Source organism: Marmota monax, unplaced genomic scaffold (assembly GCF_021218885.2).
Source record: "Marmota monax isolate L192 unplaced genomic scaffold, Marmota_monax_Labrador192_F-V1.1 WCK01_AAM20220418_F8-fsc00848, whole genome shotgun sequence".
NCBI lineage: Eukaryota > Metazoa > Chordata > Mammalia > Rodentia > Sciuridae > Marmota > Marmota monax.
This window is the reverse complement of record NW_026693592.1, coordinates 105,636-126,758: the sequence shown is the minus strand read 5'-3', so window position 1 is coordinate 126,758 and position 21,123 is coordinate 105,636. Positions and strand designations below refer to the sequence as shown.

General features: G+C 42.8%; 1 protein-coding gene across 1 annotated transcript; it reads left to right on the top strand.

Annotated features, from left to right (window-relative positions):
• The first annotated feature begins 8,164 nt into the window (after window positions 1–8,164).
• LOC124102918 (alcohol dehydrogenase class-3) lies at window positions 8,165–9,552 on the top strand. The gene has a single exon (XM_046459360.2). The coding sequence runs from the start codon at window positions 8,174–8,176 to the stop codon at window positions 9,296–9,298; it is 1,125 nt and encodes a 374-aa protein (XP_046315316.1). The 5' UTR covers window positions 8,165–8,173; the 3' UTR covers window positions 9,299–9,552.
• Window positions 9,553–21,123: the final 11,571 nt, after the last annotated feature.

Here is a 21,123-nt window from a genome sequence, read left to right as displayed (position 1 = left end):
AGGTAGAAGTATAACCAGGGGCATTATCTGTTTTTAACTGTTTTGGAACACCCACAGTGGCAAAATTTTGTAAGCAATGAGCTATAACATCTTTAGTTTTTTCTCCGGCATGAAGGGAGCCCATCAAAAATCCAGAAGAAGTATCAACTGTAACATGCAAATATTTTAATTTTCCAAATTCTGGCAAGTGTGTGACGTCCATCTGCCAAATATGGTTAGGTATCAATCCTCTAGGATTGACTCCAAGATTAACTTGTGGTAAAAAGGTCACACAATTTTGACATTGTTTTATTATTTGTCTAGCTTGTTCCTTAGTTATTTTAAAACGCTTTTGTACAGTATTAGCATTGACATGGAACTTTTTATGAAAATTTATAGCTTCTTCTAGTGTAGAGAAAATATGTATGTCATGTGTAGTTTTATCTGCTAAATCATTGCCCAAACTAAGGGCGCCAGGCAATCCTGTATGTGCCCTGATATGTCCTATAAAGAATGGATCTTTTCTGTCCCAGATTAGACTTTGTATAGTGGAAAGCAAAGAGAAAACAGTAGAAGAAGGGGAAATCCTACCAGCATCTTCAAGAGATACTATAGCATTAACTACATACTGACTATCAGAAAATAAATTAAATACAGAATCTTTAAACATCACAAAAGCTTGTAAAACTGCATTAAGCTCTACCTTTTGAGCTGATTGTTTGGGTACTAAAAATGTAAAAGTTTGATCAGGGGTAACTACTGCTGCTGTACCATTATTTGACCCATCAGTGAATATATTTGGAGCATTCATGATAGGTGTTTTTCTTGTCATTTTTGGAAAAGTTACAGGATGCAATGACCAAAAAGACAATAAAGGATTAGATGGTAAGTGGTTATCAAATGAAACATTAGATTTGCACATGATTATTGCCCAAGTATTTAACTCATTAGCTAACTCATCAATTTGATTCATAGTATATGGAGTAATAATTTTATTGGGAGAAATTCCAAACACTCCCTTTGCTGCTTTTATTCCTTTGAGTATTAATTGTCCTACAGCCTCAGGATACCTAGTAAGAATAGTGTTAGGAGAATAAGATAAATGTATCCATAATAATGGACCTTCTTGCCAAAATACTCCTGTAGGAATATTTTTTGTTGGTAGTACAATAAATAATAAAGGCAAACTTATATCAATTCTATCCAAATGCATATTTTCCATATATGTTTCAATGATTTTTAATGCCTTTCTTGCTTCAGGCGTTAACATTCGGGGTGAATTTGGATCGGATGGACCTTTTAGGATATCAAATAAAGGTCCCAACTCTCCTGTTGGTATACCTAAATAAGGCCTTATCCAATTTATGTCTCGTAATAACTTTTGAAAGTCATTAAGTGATTTGAGTTGATCTACTCGTATTTGAATTTTTGGTGGACGGACCATGGTTGAGGATAATAGAACTCCTAAATAATTAATTGGAAAATTTAATTGTACTTTATCTATTGCTATCTCTAGATTATAATTTTTTAATAAGTTTGTAAGTGTGGCATAACATTCTAGCAATGTGTTTTTATCTTTGTGTGCTAATAATACATCATCCATATAGTGAAATATTTGTAGTTCAGGATTTTGATTTCTAAGTGGCTGGATTACTTTGTTAACATAAATTTGACACATAGTTGGGCTGTTAGCCATCCCTTGAGGGAGTACTTTCCATTCATATCTCTGATCAGGACCTTCATGATTCAGTGCAGGGATAGTAAATGCAAAACGTGGACTATCCTCAGGATGAATTGGAATTGAAAAAAAAACAATCTTTAATATCTATAACTAAAACATACCAGGTTTTTGGCAAAGCAGACAACTGAGGAATCCCTGATTGAGCAGGTCCCATAATAACCACCTCATTATTAATGGCTCTTAAATCTTGCAATAATCTCCATTTACCAGATTTCTTTTTGATGACAAAAATGGGAGTATTATGGGGAGATACAGAAGGTTGTATATGTCCTTCCGCTAATTGTTGTTTGACCAGGTCATGGGCTGCTTGTATCTTTTCTTTAGTCAGGGGCCACTGAGGAACCCATACTGGTCTTTCTGATTTCCAAGTAATTTTTATTGTCTCAGTGGCCCTTTCTGAAAATCCAACCCATGTCTGTCTGTTCCTTGATCTATTTGTATTGGTGCTGCTATACCTTATTCTTGTTTTTCTAATCTTTTTCCTTTCCTAAAACCTTGTCTAGTCATAATAGTGGGTGCATTTTGGTTGATGTTATTTGTTAATGTCAAACCTAATTGATCTAGGACATCTCGTCCCCATAAATTTATAGGAAGATGATCCAATACATATGGCTGTATAGTTCCTTCACATCCTTCAGGATCCTTCCAATCTAATACCATTGCACTTCTATGGGGATTAGTCGCCACTCCTAGGCCTCGAAGCGTTTGAGTGGCTTGTTGTAATGGCCAATGTTTTGGCCATTCTTGACGAGAGATGATGCTAAGGTCTGCACCTGTATCCAGTAGCCCATTAAATTCATGTCCTTGAATATTTAGTTTTAGCATTGGGCGAGAATCTAAATTTAAAGAAAGCATAGCCCAATCTACACCTGTGGAGCCTAATCCCTTGGAACCTCTTTCTACAGTACGACTGGAAAATTTATCATGTAGGCTGGGTATTATTAGTAACTGTGCTATTCTATCTCCTGGTGAAATTACTGATATACCCTTTGGAGAACTGGCTATAATTTTTATTTCACCTTCATAATCGGGATCAATTTCCCCAGGACTTATCATAAGTCCTTTTAGAGTAGAAGAGCTGCGTCCCAATAATAAGCCCACTGTTCCTTTGGGAAGAGGTCCTTTCACCCCTGTGGGAATGATTTGAACTCCCATCTCTGGAGTTAGTACTGCTCTGGCGGAGGCGCAGATGTCCAACCCTGCGCTCCCTCTGGTTTGTCTGATGAGGGATCTGATGGACAATGTGTCCTGGGCACTACCCTGATGGGGTTGCTGGGTTCCTCCAGTGCTCCATATATTTGTGGTTTTGGGCCCCGGAGCATTGGGCCCCCCTGTCCATTTTTTGGCAATGGAGCCCGATGCCTTTCTCCATGATATCGTGGATAAACACCTGGTCCTTGTTCGTTTTTTGATAATGGAGTACCCTCTATGGTGGTTTGAGAAAGGCATTCATTAGCCCAATGTCTCCCTCTACGGCATCGTGGGCAAATACCTGGTATTCTACTCCTTTGATACCTAGTTTTGTTAAACCCTCCTCCAATGGGGCAATTCCTTTTAAAATGTCCTGTTTGTTCACAATTGTAGCATGTTCTTGGCCTGGCATCTAAAGCCTGTTTTACTGCAGCTGCCACAATTTGCCCTTGTTCATTAATGTCTCTGGCATCTAAAGCCTGTTTTACTGCAGCTGCCACGACTTGCTCTTGTTCATTAATGTCTCTACATAATTTAATATATGTGTTTAAATCTTCATGTTTCCATGGTCTAATGATATCTCTGCACCAACGATTCGCTTGCTCATAAGCCAGGTGTTTTAGTAATGGCATTGCTTGTTCTGTATTCCCAAAAACTCTGGTAGCTGTTTGAATAAGATTATCTACAAATTCAGCATAAGGTTCATTAGCTCCTTGTATTACCTTAGATAATTGACCTTGTAAACCTCCATGTCCTTGTAAAGTCTTCCATGCCTTAATTGCATCTGCAGCAATTTGTGCGTATACGCCAGGATCATATGCAATTTGTTGCTGCTGATCCTCATAAGGTCCCTTTCCTAACAACATATCTAGATTTCTCTGAGGATAACCAGCTGCTGCATTTCGCCTAGCCGTCTCCTTGCAAAATTCCTCATTGGCAACCTTCCATAACAGGTATTGTCCTCCATTTAGCACAGCTTTACACATATTAGCCCAATCTGCTGGCGTCATGTTCAAGTTGTTAATGGATTCGACCATGCTTACAGTGAAGGGTGCTTGAGGACCATAGGTTGTTACAGCCTCTTTTAGCTGCTTCACTGTTTTGAAATTTAAAACTTGATAAAATCGCTGCCCTCCTGCCTCAAATACAGGGCATGTTAATATTTGAGACCTTGTCTCAGGATCCCAACTATCAACTGCGGGGGTTGGGGGCCTCCCAGCATATGGAGGTGGCGCTGTTGGTTGGACACTTACGCCCTCTGGTGATAGAAAGGTGTTAGTAGCAGTCTCCTGTAGAGGTGGTGCTGTTGGTTGGACACTTACACCCTCTGGTGATAGAAAGGTGTTAGTAGCAGTCTCCTGTTGTAACTTTCCCCCTGATGGCTTTTACTGTTTTACACTTTCTTTCTCTGTCTGACTAGCTTGAGAGGCCTTCTATTTTACTTGAATCTTTTCCTCTGTCTGACTAACTTGAGAGACCTTCTCTTTTACTTGAATCATTATGTCTTCTCCTTCCTCTACCATTGTCTGAACTGAAGGCTTTGGACTAAGCAAACAAGATACGAATGTCCACAATGGCAATGTGCCAACTGGCAGAGTCCCTGGGCTTTTCTTTTCTATTCTTTTTAAATCTTCACCATGATGGTTCCATTGTGATATATTTAACAACTCCTCCTTAAAAAGCCATGGGCTACATTTTTGTATTGTATCAACGTATGCCCTGACTGCTCTTGATTTTACTGGGATGCCTCCTTCCTCTAACAATTTACTTAACACTCTTTCAGTTTGTTTTTTACTAATTTCTGATCCCATATTTCTACTATAATGCAACCCAACAAGATGACGCCAAACAAAACCGAGACAGAATGAAATAAAAAGGGAACAACAAAAAGTCATTATAGCCTTTCTATCCTCCTGACATGGGCATCCGTCCTTTCTCCCTATCTGTTCCTCAGACGTAAATAGTTTTTCCTCAGATGTGAGCGGTTTTTCTTCCGTCTCACTCATCTCCAGGGACAGGCAACTTAAAACAAAAGTGAAGCAAAATAAAAGAGGAATCTTAAAATGGCTACCCATCCTCTCGCCCTGCCCTCAGGGGCGAGCAGTTTCACTTACCCTCAGTCGCTCCCCGTGCGAGCCACCAAATGCCGCAGTCTGGCTGGGCACAATCAGGAGCCACTTGTCAAAAGAAACTAACTTTATTTTTAGAACCACACACGCCAAACAAAACAGCCTCTCAGGAAAAACCCTCAGAGCCTCAACTGCCACCACCGGCTTTCCACAAGCCTCTCTCTCCCACACCAGCTTCTCTCTCCACCTCCCACAATCCTCCTGCTCTTGAGGCTGATTGGCTTCGTCACGTGGGCGGAGCCAAAAAAGTCCCCCAATGAGCAGCTCCGTGGTCTGAAAGGGCAGGGAAACAGTCCAATGAGCATCACCGCAGAGGAGCCAATCAGCTAGATGTTGCTGGGGCCGAGGAGCCAATCAGCTAGATGTTGCTGGGGCCGCTGTGAGCCAATCATCAGCCAGCAGCTGGAAGTTTGCTGGCAGCTGGAAGTTTGCTGGGGCCCCTTTGGCTGTGGCTCTCCATAACAGGCATCTAGGCTTTAACAAATATCCACAGAAGCACCTGAGAATAAATGACTGATTCACCAGATTATTCTCCTGGCTCCACTAGGGCATTACCTTTATTTTCTGGACTACTTAAATGAGGAATGTCCATTTTACTGATCCAGTTTGTGATGTATGACATAATGAAATGGACTTCAAACTGCTTCAATAAAACAGTTGCCAAAAGAGTTCAAGTTGTGGTGTTATAGCTTAGAGTCCATGATGATGCCCAAACCTACTTTGTTTCAGCACCCACACGGGTTCACTCAACTGCACATAGTTTCAGGCTAGGAGGAATCCCAGCGCCTTACAGCCCAGATCTTTGTAAAGGGTTTCCTAAGAGTCTCAACTGAGCATGTGCAGGAAACTGCCCACCTGCTACTTGTCACAAGTCTTACCAGCAAGAATAGGCAGGACATCTTCCCAGTGTTTCCCCTGCCTTCCTTGTTTGGGGGGCACTGGTCACCAGTCCCAGTGTGCCCCTTACTTACTACAAATAGTAGACATTTCCTAGGCCTTCTGCCTGTGCCTAGTGGCTTTACAGTCACTGAGGGGCCATCCCTTGGGGTTCGGTTACCCTTCTGCCTTGAAAACTCACGGGCGGTGAAAACACAACCTGTGACAGAAAAATCGAGGTCCAGCCCTCTCAATGAACACCTCCTGGAAGAAAAGTAGCCTTGGGAAAATAGCGATGCTAGGAACAAGAAAGTGCCTGCACAGGGAACCACCAGGTCTCCTGAGGGAGACAAGGTTTGGGGGGCACTTGGAGCTGAGCCTCAACCTGGAAATCCTCTAGGTGCTGCTTCCCCAAGGGCTGGTGAGAAACCCAGCTCCCTGTAGGGCTAAGAGAGTGCAGGCACCAGAACTTGGCTGGGCACCAGCCGCCCGGAGGCGAAGCTCTATTTCCTGGCTGTTTTGCTACTGTGATTAAAAGGAGTCAACCAGCACAATTATAGAAGAGGAAGAGTTTATTTAAGGCCTCACAGTTTTCAGAGGTCTTGGTCCATGGAAGGCTGGCCTCATTCCTCTGGGCTTTGGGTGAGGCAGAACTTCCCAGTGGCACAAGGAAGCAGCTCATGTTATAGTCTGGTGGTGGTGGGGGGGACTCCACCCGCCAGATAGGGACTTATAACCTTTATCCACACCCCAAGGGAATGGCTTCCTCAGGCCACATCCCACTGGCTTCCAGTTACCACCCAGTCAATCCCTTCAGGGATCCATTCACCCATTAAATCCAGGCTAATTAAGCTCAATTCTTTCTCCTCCAAACCTTGCATTTTCTCACACCTGAGTTTTTGGGGCACACCACACTTAAACCATAACACCACCTCCAGAAGGAACAAGTCTGGAGGCAGAAAGCCCCTGGGCGACACTGAGGGAATCCCTAGGAAAAGCATAACATTTACTTAAGTACAAACAAGTAATAAAATTATTAATAGCCAATACGAAAACACAACAAAATGCACAGCAAAATTTACCAAAAGAAAAATTTCTTCAAAATGAACAAAACAGAGAGAGCCCTACAAGGAAACTGCAAACCATGGTTTGTTGCATGGTGTGATCTTGGACATCATGTCCCCGTGTGATGTAACTGAGAACTTTTCTGCCTAAACCTATATTTCCTAAGATTAAAAAGACACCAGTATTGGCGACACCCACAAGTCCCAATAGCTGGTGTTGCCTGAGTTCTATGTGAGTAAAAAAATCACAGGCAGCTGCATACAGAGTCAAAGCGGAACTCTCCATTGCAAAACCAAAGTTGTTAGGAAAAAGAAACTGCGGATAGTGCTACAGTGGCAATTGTTGAAGTGGCCTTTCAGAAAAATGGCATTCGCCTACACTCACGCTTGTACTCGACTTCACCCACAAAGCTGAAATGGAGTTTGCTTTCAGGAATTTGAAACTTGCTTCCACTTAAATGGCAGGTGCTGGTGCTAAACCCGAGTTCTTCGGATTAAACACGGAGGCTGGAATAAACGCTAAGAAATGGCCAATCCACCGAAAAACCCGCACACAGCAAAACTGGCTGAGTCCAGACCTAGACAAAGTGGGCCGGAGAGAATAGTGCTCTGGGATTCCCCAAAGGACCTCAACTAGCCTTGCTGCCAGTGACAAACTTCCACTTTGGCGCTAACCATGGTGCTGTTACCTAGAATGTGGAAATCCAAAGAAAGGAGCAATACTGCCACCTAGGCTTGGAACAAATATGTGCTATGACTGGAAAACTGTCGGGCCAAACATTCACAGGACTAAATCCCAGAGTTGTCTGAAGTTTTGGACCCCTTCCCTCCATTTCCTAGACTGAACTGCAAAAGTCTTACTTTTACACCTTTGACTCACCAAAGGCAGATGTTTTACTTTCTCAGATTCAAAAGGGATATTTTCAGGAAATTCATAACCCACTTAAATCATAACCCATAACCCACTTGAATCAAAGTGTGAAATATGATATATCAAGAACTATGTAATGTTATGAACAACGAACAATAAAAAAATAAAAAAAAAAGAGTTGAAGAGTACAAACACTACCAGGAAGAAACAGAAATGAAGGACAGTCCGAAATTTAATACGTTATTTCATGCACAAATTTAACAGCATCAATTGCAAAGTGAATTATTGAAATAAAGGTGAAATATGGGACCGATCCGTGAACATGGCGAACCAGGTTATCAAGTGCAAGGCCGCAGTTGCCTGGGAGGCTGGAAAGCCTCTCTCTATTGAGGAGGTAGAAGTAGCACCCCCAAAAGCTCATGAAGTTCGAATTAAGATCATTGCCACTGCACTTTGCCACACTGATGCCTATACTTTGAGTGGAGCTGATCCTGAGGGGTGTTTTCCAGTGATCTTGGGACATGAAGGTGCTGGAATTGTGGAAAGTGTTGGTGAAGGAGTTACTAAGTTTAAGGCAGGTGATACTGTCATCCCGCTTTACATCCCACAGTGTGGAGAATGCAAATTTTGTCTAAATCCAAAAACAAACCTTTGCCAGAAGATAAGAGTCACTCAAGGGAAAGGATTAATGCCAGATGGTACTAGCAGATTTACTTGCAAAGGAAAGACAATTTTACATTACATGGGAACCAGCACATTTTCTGAATACACAGTTGTGGCTGATATCTCAGTTGCTAAAATAGACCCTTCAGCACCTTTGGATAAAGTCTGCCTTCTTGGTTGCGGCATTTCAACTGGGTATGGTGCTGCGGTGAACACTGCCAAGGTAGAACCTGGCTCTACTTGTGCAGTCTTCGGCCTCGGAGGAGTTGGATTGGCAACTATCATGGGCTGTAAAGTTGCTGGTGCATCCCGGATCATTGGTGTGGACATCAATAAAGATAAATTTGCAAGGGCCATAGAATTTGGAGCCTCCGAATGTATTAATCCCCAAGACTTCAGTAAACCCATCCAGGAAGTGCTCATTGAGATGACTGATGGAGGAGTGGACTACTCCTTTGAGTGTATTGGTAATGTGAAGGTCATGAGAGCAGCACTTGAGGCATGCCACAAAGGCTGGGGTGTCAGCGTGGTGGTTGGAGTAGCTGCTTCAGGTGAAGAAATCTCCACCCGTCCATTCCAGCTGGTGACAGGTCGCACATGGAAAGGCACTGCCTTTGGAGGTTGGAAAAGTGTAGAAAGCGTCCCAAAGTTGGTGTCTGAATATATGTCCAAAAAGATAAAAGTTGATGAATTTGTGACTGGCAACGTGTCCTTTGACCAAATTAATGAAGCTTTTGAACTTCTGCATTCAGGAAAGAGCATTCGAACTGTTGTTAAGTTTTAAATTCCAAAACAGAAAAAATGTGTCCACCCATTCCTGAGTCTTGTGATCTGATGGAAACAGCCAGACCAGCGTCTTCCAAGCTCATAGCTTCTTGGGCCTTCAGTTAACTATTCGAGGGAATAGTGTTACTAAGAATAATTCATAAGTCTGCAATCAAGGACAAGGCCAATACAGTCATAGATCTATTTTTAGACTCTCCCTCACATAAATAATCATAGCTCATTAACAAATATTACAACATAATAAAAGTAATTTCTAGCAATTAAAAAAAAAAAAAAAAAAAAAAAAAAGGTGAAATATGAAATTTTGGTGGAATTGAAATATCCCTTGAATTCACACACCGGCAGTTCTCTGTAACCCAACTTGCAAATTGTCACTCATAGAATTAGGAGTAGATCTCTGCAGGTTTTTCCCCGTTCCTCTTCAACATTTTGAAAGAAGACAGAGAGTAGACAGCAATATTTTTTAAAATATTTCATAGAATTCACTGATGAAACTAATGTGCCCAGAACTTTTACTTATGAGTGTTCCTTCCCCCCCATCCCCACCCCCAGTGATGGACACTTTACCCAGGCGGGGCCTCAGACTGATGCTCGATACCACTCACCTCTATCCCCAGCCTCAGCTTGTGTTTTGCTTCCTGATTTAATGGCAATCAAGTTGTAGATTTGTGCAGGTGTTCTTGTTGATTCAGTGTTGGTAGCCCTCTTTACTGTCAGCATTCCTTCAACTTGATGGGATTTGGACATGCCAATGATGAAGAGCCTTCTGGGTGTGTCTAGTAATCCTTGGCATGTGGGATAGGGACTGAAGCGCAGACTCTCCCTCAAGTTGGGCAGCATCATCCAATAGGATGGTGGCTTGCTTGGAATAAATGTTGAAAGAACAAGGAAGCAGCAGCAGATGCCAGTGCTTCCCTTCTTGATGGCTGCTGCCATCACTTGAGGATATCTGACCCTTGCTTCTTCACTCCTGCAAAGTGCACTGTGCCAGGGATTGTCCAGGGAGTTTCCGGAAGCCTGGGATTGTAATTCATTCATTACTTTATTTATTTATTTATTTATTTATTTATTTATTTATTTATTTATTCAGGGTACCAGGGTGTAATGGTCCTTTGCAATGGCCAACTTGATGAGATGAAGAGATGCAGAGGATCAAAGTGCTCATGGGTGCGACAGTGAGGGTGTGTCTGGACATGATTGGCATGTGGGATATCCAATGGAATCAAAGACCCTCCCTAAGCACGGGCAGCACCATCCAATAAGATGATGGCTTGGATAGAATAAAAGTCGGAAGAACAAGCAAAGCAGCAGCAGATGCAAGCGGATTCCTCTTGAACACTTCCTGATTGCTGCTGTGCTTGAATGTCGGACTCTTGCTTCTTCTCTCTTCCAAAGCAGGCTGTGCCAGCGATTCTCCAGAAGCCTTTGGCCTACTGCTAGGGGAGCACCCTGATCTCTCTTGTTCTGGGGACTTCTCTGCTTGTTCTTCCAGCTCTCCAGCCGACAGACTGCCATTTTGGACTATCCAGCCTCTGGAGTGTAAGCCAACCCAGTGAGTCTCCTTCTCATAACCAAACTCCCCGTTGATTCTGTTCCTCTCGGGAACCCTAATGCAGAGGGATTGAGCCCAAACTGCTTAACCACTGAACCACATCCTCAGCATTTTTTTCTTCTTTTTTTCCGGCAACGTCTCCTCAAATGCTTCGGGTCTAGCTCAATTGCCCAGGCTGGCTTTGAACTTGCAATCCTCCAGCCTCAGCCTCCTCCAAGGCGAACTCATAGTCTCTCTCCATCTCTCCCTCTCTATTTCTCCCTCTTCTCTCACTTTCCCTCCTTGGAGACCAAGGTGGTCAGGTGTGGGTCATGGCCACCCGTGATGGGGATCCCCGGATTTTAGAAAGTGGTTTGAAACCTATCTCTCAACAACATCGATTCAATCCAACACGGACATCCAAGATGATTGAATTTGCCCTTCAGCAGAAACGTACCCATGAGATCCTGTCTCCATAAGTTCCACACCCTGTGTTTCAGGTCCAGAGGAGCCCAGGAGAGTAGAAATTATCTTGTCAGCGGTCTCTGAAGACTTTCCCCCGTCTGAGAGTCTGCAGCTATGGAGAAGCATTTTCCCTGCTGTGTGAGGCACGCCTGGGATTGTGGAGAATATGCTCCAGGGCCCCAGGCACTGCCAGCCCTTGAGGAAGCAGATACTGGGCCCTGGCCTCTGCCTTTGTATCCCAGGCTGGGCTTCCTTTCTCGGGATCACCAGGACTTCAACCGTGAAACACTTTTAAGTCCCTGTGGGTTTCTCAGCTCTAACTGCCCCATCCATGGATCCGGACTGCACAGCACTTTGAGAAGAGGCCCAGAGATGCCTGCCTGCCTGCCCTGGCCCAAAGCCTCAGACCCAGCAGGAGGCACCGGCCCCACCAGGAGAGTTGGACGCCTCTAAGAAACCAGGAAGACCGGTGCCCAGGCTGCCCCATTGGACCAAGTGATCCCGAGATTGCCCATACTCTTTCCAGCATCTCTCTGTGCTGGTGCCAGGAGCCTCTGCCTGAGGTTTCCGCTCCCATGCAGGGGCTTTACATTGGAAGGCTCTGGACTCCTGGCTGCCTGCCTGCCTTTGGCCTGAGAGCACTGGCGTCTCCGTGAACATGCTGCAATGGATGATCCTCTGAGAAGAAACCGTGTTCCAACAGACAATTCTCAGATTAGCAGTCGAGGGAGAAGTTTATGGCTTCTTGGATTTTCATGAAATTTTCTGTCCCTTGTAAAATAAAATCATGGAAACAATCGTTTAACACTAGTGTGCTTGATTTGGAGATTGGGAAATGAAAGGTGGGTTGGCTGCATGCCCAGCATGGGCCCTGTGCAGGAGTCTTTCCTTTGCGGGAAAAGGGATGGATGCTGGTGTCCCCTTTGCACAGGTCCACACCGGGTTCTCCCTGGCCTGTTAATCCTGCCCAGCATCAAGGTATGGTAAATGTTCATTACAAGAATTCTTCAGCTCATTTCACTTCTGTCATTGTTCTGGGGCCAAACATTCACAGGACTTCATCCCAGAGTTGTCTGAACTTTTGGACCCCTTCCCTCCATTTCCTAGACTGAACTGCAAAAGTCTTACTTTTACACCTCTGACTCACCACAGGCAGATGTCTTACTTTCTTGCATTCTAAAGGAATATTTTCAGGAAAGGACAAACATGCTAAGCAAAGTATGTTCCCAGAGAAACTAATGACCCAGATCAGTTGTGGACATGGGCATATGCCTTCAAGTAAGTCCTTCAATTCTCAGCTTTGGGTTTTCAAAAAAATTTTATTCATCTTTTTTTTTAAGAGTTGAACACTACAAACACAACCAGGAAGAAAAAGAAGTGAAGGACAGTACCAAATTTAATACTTTATTTCATGCACAACTTTAACGGCATCAATTGCAAAGTTCATTATTGAAATTTTGGTGAAATATGAAATTTTGGTGCCATTGAAATATCCCTTGAATTCACACACCGGCAGTTCTCTGTAATCCAACTTGCAAACTGTCACTCATAGAATTAGCAGTAGAGGTCTGCAGTTTTTTCCCCGTTCCTCTTGAACATTTTGAAAGAAGATTGAGAGTAGACAGCCATGCTTTTTTTAAATATTTCAAAGAATTCACTGATGAAACTACTGTGCCCAGAACTTTTACTTATGAGTGTTCCTTCCCCCCCACCCCCACCCCCACCCCCAGTGATGGACACTTAACCCAGGCGGGGCCTCAGACTAATGCTGGATACCACTCACCTCTATCCCCAGCCTCAGCTTGTGTTTGCTTCCTGATTTAATGGCAATCAAGTTGTAGATTTGTGCAGGTGTTCTTGTTGATTCAGTGTTGGTAGCCCTCTTTACTGTCAGCATTCCTTCAACTTGATGGGATTTGGACATGCCAATGATGAAGAGCCTTCTGGGTGTGTCTAGTAATCATTGGCATGTGGGATAGCGACTGAAGCACAGACCCTCCCTCAGGTTGGGCAGCATCATCCAATAGGGTGGTGGCTTGCTTGGAATAAATGTTGAAAGAACAAGGAAGCAGCAGCAGATGCCAGTGCTTCTCTTCTTGATGGCTGCTGCCATCACTTGAGGATATCTGACTCTTGCTTCTTCACTCCTGCAAAGTGGACTGTGCCAGGGATTGTCCAGGGAGTTTCCAGAAGCCTGGGATAGTAATTAATTCATTACTTTATTTATTTATTTATTTATTCAGGGTACCAGGGTGTAATGGTCCTTTCCAATGGCCAATTGATGAGATGAAGAGATGCAGAGGATCAAAGGGCTCATGGGTGTGTCAGTGAGGGTGTGTCTGGACATGATTGGCATGTGGGATATCCAATGGAATCAAAGACCCTCCCTAAGCACGGGCAGCACCATCCAATAAGATGATGGCTTGGATAGAATAAAAGTCGGAAGAACAAGCAAAGCAGCAGCAGATGCAAGCGGATTCCTCTTGAACACTTCCTGATTGCTGCTGTGCTTGAATGTCGGACTCTTGCTTCTTCTCTCTTCCAAAGCAGGCTGTGCCAGCGATTCTCCAGAAGCCTTTGGCCTACTGCTAGGGGAGCACCCTGATCTCTCTTGTTCTGGGGACTTATCTGCTTGTTCTTCCAGCTCTCCAGCCTACAGACTGCCATTTTGGACTATCCAGCCTCTGGAGTGTAAGCCAACCCAGTGAGTCTCCTTTTCATAACCAAACTCCCTGTTGATTCTGTTCCTCTCGGGAACCCTAATGCATAGGGATTGAGCCCACATTGCTGAACCACTGAGCCACATCTTCAGCATTTTTTTCTGCTTTTTTTTTTTTTTTTCCGGCAACGTCTCCTCAAATGCTTCGGGCCTAGCTCAATTGCTGAGGCTGGCTTTGAACTTGCAGTCCTCCAGCCTCAGCCTCCTCCAAGGCGAACTCATAGTCTCTCTCCATCTCTCCCTCTCTATTTCTCCCTCTTCTCTCACTTTCTCTCCTTGGAGACCGAGGTAGTCAGGTGTGGGTCATGGCCACCCGTGATGGGGATCCCCGGATTTTAGAAAAGTGGTTTGAAAACTATCTCTCAACAACATCGATTCAATCCAACACGGACATGCAAGATGATTGCATTTGCCCTTCAGCAGAAATGTACCCATGAGATCCTGTCTCCATAAGTTCCACACCCTGTGTTTCAGGTCCAGAGGAGCCCAGGAGAGTAGAAATTATTTTGTAAGCGGTCTCTGAAGACTTTTCCCCCTCTGAGAGTCTGCAGCGATGGTGAAGCATTTTCCCTGCTGTGTGAGGGAGGCCTGGGATTGTGGAGAATATGCTCCAGGGCCCCAGGCACTGCCAGCCCTTGAGGAAGCAGATGCTGGGCCCTGGCCTCTGCCTTTGTATCCCAGGCTGGGCTTCCTTTCTGGGGATCACCAGGACTTCAACCGTGAAACACTTTTAAGTCCCTGTGGGTTTCTCAGCTCTAACTGCCCCATCCACGGATCCGGACTGCACAGCACTTTGAGAAGAGGCCCAGAGATGCCTGCCTGCCTGCCCTGGCCCAAAGCCTCAGACCCAGCAGGAGCCACCGGCCCCACCAGGAGAGTTGGACGCCTCTAAGAAACCAGGAAGACCGGTGCCCAGGCTGCCCCATTGGACCAAGTGATCCCGAGATTGCCCATACTCTTTCCAGCATCTCTCTGTGCTGGTGCCAGGAGCCTCTGCCTGAGGTTTCCACTCCCATGCAGAGGCTTTACATTTGAAGGCTCTGGACTCCTGCCTGTTTGCCTGCCTTTGGCTTGAGAGCACTGGCGTCTCCGTGAACATGCTGCAATGGATGATCCTCTGAGAAGAAACCGTGTTCAAATAGACAATTCTCAGATTAGCAGTCGAGGGAGAAGTTTATGGCTTCTTGGATTTTCATGAAATTTTCTGTTCCTTGTATAATAAAATCATGGAAACAATCGTTTTCCACTAGTGTGCTTGATTTGGAGATTGGGAAATGAAAGGTGGGTTGGCTGCATGCCCAGCTTGGGCATTGAGCAGGTGTCTTGTCTTTGCGGGAAAAGGGATGGATGCTGGGGTCCCCTTTGCACAGGTCCACACAGGGTTCCCCCGTGCCTGTTAATCCTGCCCAGTGTCAACGTATGGTAAATGTTCATTACAAGAATTCTTCAGCTCATTTCACTTCTGTCATTGTTCTGGGGCCAAACATTCACAGGACTAAATCCCAGAGTTGTCTGAAGTTTTGGACCCCTTCCCTCCATTTCCTAGACTGAACTGCAAAAGTCTTACTTTTACACCTTTGACTCACCAAAGGCAGATGTTTTACTTTCTCAGATTCAAAAGGGATATTTTCAGGAAAGGCAGAACATGCTGAGCAAAGTAGTTCCCAGAGAAACTGATGACCCAGATCAGTTGTAGACATGCGCATATGCCTTCAAGTAAGTCCTTCAATTTTCAGCTTTGAGTTTTCAAAAAAATTTTATTCATTTTTTTCAAGAGTTGAACACTACAAACACAACCAGGAAGAAAAAGAAGTGAAGGACAGTACCAAATTTAATACTTTATTTCATGCACAACTTTAATGGCATCACTTGCAAAGTTCATTATTGAAATTTTGGTGAAATATGAAATTTTGGTGCCATTGAAATATCCCTTGAATTCACACACCGGCAGTTCTCTATAACATAACTTGCAAACTTTCACTCATAGAATTAGGAGTAGAGGTATGCAGTATTTTCCCCCGTTCCTCTACAAATTTTTGAAAGAAGATTGAGAGTAGACAGCCATGCTTTTTTAAATATTTCAAAGAATTCACTGATGAAACTACTGTGCCCAGAACTTTTACTTATTGGTGTTCCTTCCCCCCCACCCCCACCCCCACCCCTAGTGATGGACACTTAACCCAGGCGGGGCATCAGACTAATGTTGGATACCACTCACCTCTATCCCCAGCCTCAGCTTGTGTTTGCTTCCTGATTTAATGGCAATCAAGTTGTGGATTTGTTCAGGTGTTCTTGTTGATTCAGTGTTGGTAGCCCTCTTTACTGTCAGCATTCCTTCAACTTGATGGGATTTGGACATGCCAATGATGAAGAGCCTTCTGGGTGTGTCTAGTAATCATTGGCATGTGGGATAGCGACTGAAGCACAGACCCTCCCTCAGGTTGGGCAGCATCATCCAATAGGGTGGTGGCTTGCTTGGAATAAATGTTGAAAGAACAAGGAAGCAGCAGCAGATGCCAGTGCTTCTCTTCTTGATGGCTGCTGCCATCACTTGAGGATATCTGACTCTTGCTTCTTCACTCCTGCAAAGTGGACTGTGCCAGGGATTGTCCAGGGAGTTTCCAGAAGCCTGGGATAGTAATTAATTCATTACCATATTTATTTATTTATTCACTGTACCAAGGTGTAATGGTCCTTTCCAATGGCCAACTTGATGAGATGAAGAGATGCAGAGGATCAAAGGGCTCATGGGTGTGTCAGTGAGGGTGTGTCTGCACATGATTGGCATGTGGGATAGCCAGTGGAAACAAAGACCCTCCCTAAGCATGGGCTGCACCATCGAAGAAGATGATGGCTTGGTTTTTTCTTAGACTTTTCTAAAGTTTTTTTTTTTTTTTTCCTAATCCTTGTCTTTGTCCCCTCTGAATAGACAGAAGTACATTAAACCAAGAACCCCTTCCTTTTCCTGTCTTTAAAATAGGGAGAAATTGACTGCCAGACTCTTTCAATGTAGGAAAATATCATTGTGTATAAATTATTCTTATCATTTTTTTAATAATATAATATAAAATTATTGTATAGCAGTTTATGTCATCATATTTTGGTATTTTTATATGATAAATATTTTATTTCTCATAACAATATTTTGTATATTTGTATATAATAATTAATATAAATTTTTTATTTTAATGTATAATATCCTTATGGTATAAGTTTTAAAACCTAAATTAATACAAATTAAATATTAAATGTTACATTAATACATTGTTATATCATTGTTCTATGAAACTGACATAAACATTTTTATGTTTTCACACAACCTGCTGTGAACATAACTCTCTGAACATGGGATAGTCGTGGGAAGGTTTCTGCAAGATTATTTCTGTAATGGGACAGCATTTCTTCATATTTGCCTGTATTAATTATTTAAACAAGTATTTGAACCATGGCTTTTTATTTTTTAATTATTTTTACTTGTAACTGGACACAATATCTTTATTTAATTAATTAATTTATTTTTATGTGGTGCTCAGTATTGAACCCAGGGCCTCGCATGTGCTAGATAAGCACTCTACCAGTGAGCTACAACCTCAGCCCCTGAATCATGGCTTTTTAAAAAAACACTTAACACTTATTAGAATCAATGAATCTGTTGCCATAATTCCCTTACTCTATTTTCTCTAATTAATATCAGATCTCTTTCCCTTTAATTATAACTCCCATTGCATTTTTAATATTTTTTGTTTTAATTAGTTATACATGACAGTAGAATGCACTTATGCACTTTGATATATCATACATAGATGACATAATTTCTCATCTTTTTGAGTGTATATTTTGTGGAATCATGTTGGTCATGTAGTCATATATATACATACAGTAATAATGTCTGTTTCATTCTACTATATTTCCTATCTTCACATCCCCTCCCCTTTCCTTCCATCACTTTCCTCTACCTCATCTAAGGTAATGCTATTCTTTCCTAGAGCCTTGTCCTTATTGTGAACCAGCATCTGCATATTAGAGAAAAAGTTTAGCCTTTGGTTTTGTGGGTTGGCTTATTTCATTTAGTATGATATTCTCCAACTCCAACCTATTACTGGCAAATGCCATAATTTCACTCCTTTTTAAACGTGAATAATATTGCATTGAGTATAGATACCACATTTTCTATATCTATTCACCTATTGAGGGACACATATATTGGTTCCATAGTCTAGCTATTGTGAATTGAGCTGCCATAAACATTGATGTGGCTGTGTCACTATAGTATGTTGATTTTAAATCCTTTGGGTATAAACCAAGGAGTGGGAGAGCTGGGTCAAATGGTGGTTCCATTCCCAATTATCCGAGGAATCTCCATACTGCTTTCCATAGTGATTGCACCAATTTGGCATCCTTCCAGCAATGTATGAGTGTATCTTTCCCCCCACATCCTCACCAACATTTATTGTTGCCTGTATTTTTGATGATTGCCATTCTGACAGGAGTAAGATGAAACCATAGAGTAGTTTTTATTTGCATTTGTCTCATTGCTAGAGATGTTGAACAGTTTTTTATATATATTTGGTGATCAATTACATTTCTTCTGTGAAGTGTCTGTTCAGCTCCTTAGCCCATTTATTGATTGGGTTATTTTTTTTGGTGGTAAGTTTTTTGAGTTCTTTTATATCCTAGAGGTTAATGATTTATCGGAGGTGCATGTGGTAAAGATTTTCTCCTAATGTGTAAGCTCTCTCCTTACATTATTAATTGTTTCTTTGCTGAGAAGAAGTTTTTAATTTGAATTCATCCTGTTTATTGATTCTTGATTTTGCTTCTTGCACATAGGAGTCTTATTATGGAAGTCAGATTGTAGGCTGACATGGTGAAGATTTGGGTCTATTTTTTCTTGTATTAGGTACAGGATCTCTGCAATAGTGCCTAAGTCTTTGATCCACTTTGAGTTGATTTTGTGCAGGGTGAGAGACAGAGGTTTAATTTCATTTTGCTATATATGAATTTCCAGTTTTATCACTGGACTAACTGTCCAGTCCAGGGAGGGAAAGTGTATGGGTGGTGCTAGCTGGGGTGGGAGGGAGGGAGAGAGGAGTTGGGTAGAAAATCGGGGCCAGGGAAGAGCTATTCCATGGCTTCACTTCTTAGCCTGTGCACAGCATCCTAGTGGCTATACCTGCTGGGTCCCTCCTGCTCCCCCTCATCCTGTAGTTGTTCATCAAAAGAGTGGTCATGCATGTGTCCTTGACTGTGTAAAGGTGTCTTATAACTCTGCAATTAGGCACTTTGTGTGCTTTCTCCACTGCTCTTGGCATTGATGTTGTTTCATGAGTCCTTCCTGACCCACCTCTGAAGATGCAACTCAGATGTCTCTATACCCTGGAGCTTGGTGGCCATTCTCCCTCCTGGGTGCATTGCATTGAAAGCCTACTGTGTGCTAGGTGGCAGTTATTTGAGGGATGGGTGTAGAGATGAGTAGGTATGTCATGCACTTGTGTTGATCAGCAACCTGCAATCAGAATAACACCGGGAGACACCCAGGAACACTGTGAAAAGAGGGGTCAGTCCTGAGTGGTGTAACAGACTTGAAGAGACTGGGCGTTTGGTGAAGCCCATGCTGTAGAGTAGAACATGCCACTCTCTGTGTCCTGTGTGCTTTTGGAGAGGTACAATTTTTCAGAAAGGCCTAGAAACCTGAAAGTAGGATGTTAACAGAATGATGAATAAATGGATCTAGTTCAAGCACAAGGTGGCATGACATTGACCCCAAGGGGGTCAAGATTAGAAAGACCCAGAATGTCAAGTGTGGAATGTAGTTTTTCAAGTAGTGGAAACCTGGGAGCCATGGTCAAATTTTTGTAAAAATGTGATTTATTGAGGGTAATTACAAACAGTAAAATTCACCCTTTTTAGTCTCTAGTTATTGATTTTGACAAATGACATCATGTACTCTCCACCAAGATCAAGGTTAACCATTTTCATTACCCCAGAAAATCCTTTCATCTCTTGTCAAGTTCTCTCCCTGAGTCCTTGTGGTGTTTCTCTTTCCAGAATCATGCATAAATGGTGTTGTGGGCTTTCTAGTCTGGCTTCATTCACTGAGCACAACACATCTGAGATTCATCTATGTAGTTGCTCATATCAGTAGTTGATTGTCTTTTGTTTCTGTGTAGTATTGTGTTTCCCTACAGATTATTTATACATTCACCAATTGAAGGATTTTTACTTCACATCTAGTTTTTGGCAGTGTTTTTGTTGGTCTATTTTGTTTTGTTTTTGTAACAATGATTGAACCCAGATGTGCTTAACCACTGAGCAACATTCCCAGACCCCCTCAGCCCCACACCCCCCACACCCTTATGTTTTCTTTTTGAAAAACTTTTAAAATTTTGAGAAAGGGTCTTACTAAGTTGCTTAAGGCCTTGTTAAGTTACTAAGTTACTAAGTTTGTGAGGCTTTGAGCTTGCCACCCTCTTGCCTTTGCCTCCAAAGCCACTGGGACTACAGGCACTGGCCACTGTGCCCAGCCAGTTTTGGGCAGTTACAAATAAAGCTGCTACAATAACCATTGGTGCATAGACATGCGGACATAAGTTTTCATTTCTGTTGGATAAATTGTTAAGGGTGGCATTGCTGAGTCATAAGGTAAACATATGTGGGACTTTTAAGGAAACAACTGCACCATTTCTACTTTCTACCAGCAATGAATGAGAATTCCAGTTGCTCCACAACCTCACGAGCTTTTGACACTGTCATTTGTTACTATTCTTTGTTTTCAAATTGTAGCCTAATAAATAAGAAATGGTACCTCACTAGGGCTCCAGTCTGTATTTTCCTAATGACTAATGATGTTCAGCATATTTTCATGTCTTCTTAGCCATGGGTATATTGTTGGTGAACTCTTTGCTCCAACTTTTGCCCATTTAAAAAAAAAGTGTTGTTTTCTTATTGGGTTTCAGGAGTTCTGTATACTGGATTCAGATGTACACTTTGTAAATCTTTTCTTGCAATTCATGGCTTGTCATTTCATTTTCTTCATAGCATCTTCCAAAGAGCAGGAGTCCTTAGTGTTGCTGTTTTTCCAGCACTGGGGATTGAGACAGGGTGCGGG

Coding starts and splice junctions, on each gene's coding strand:
- LOC124102918 (XM_046459360.2), top strand. CDS start 8,174: ATGGCGAACCAGGTTATCAAGTGCAAGGCCGCAGTTGCCTGGGAGGCT.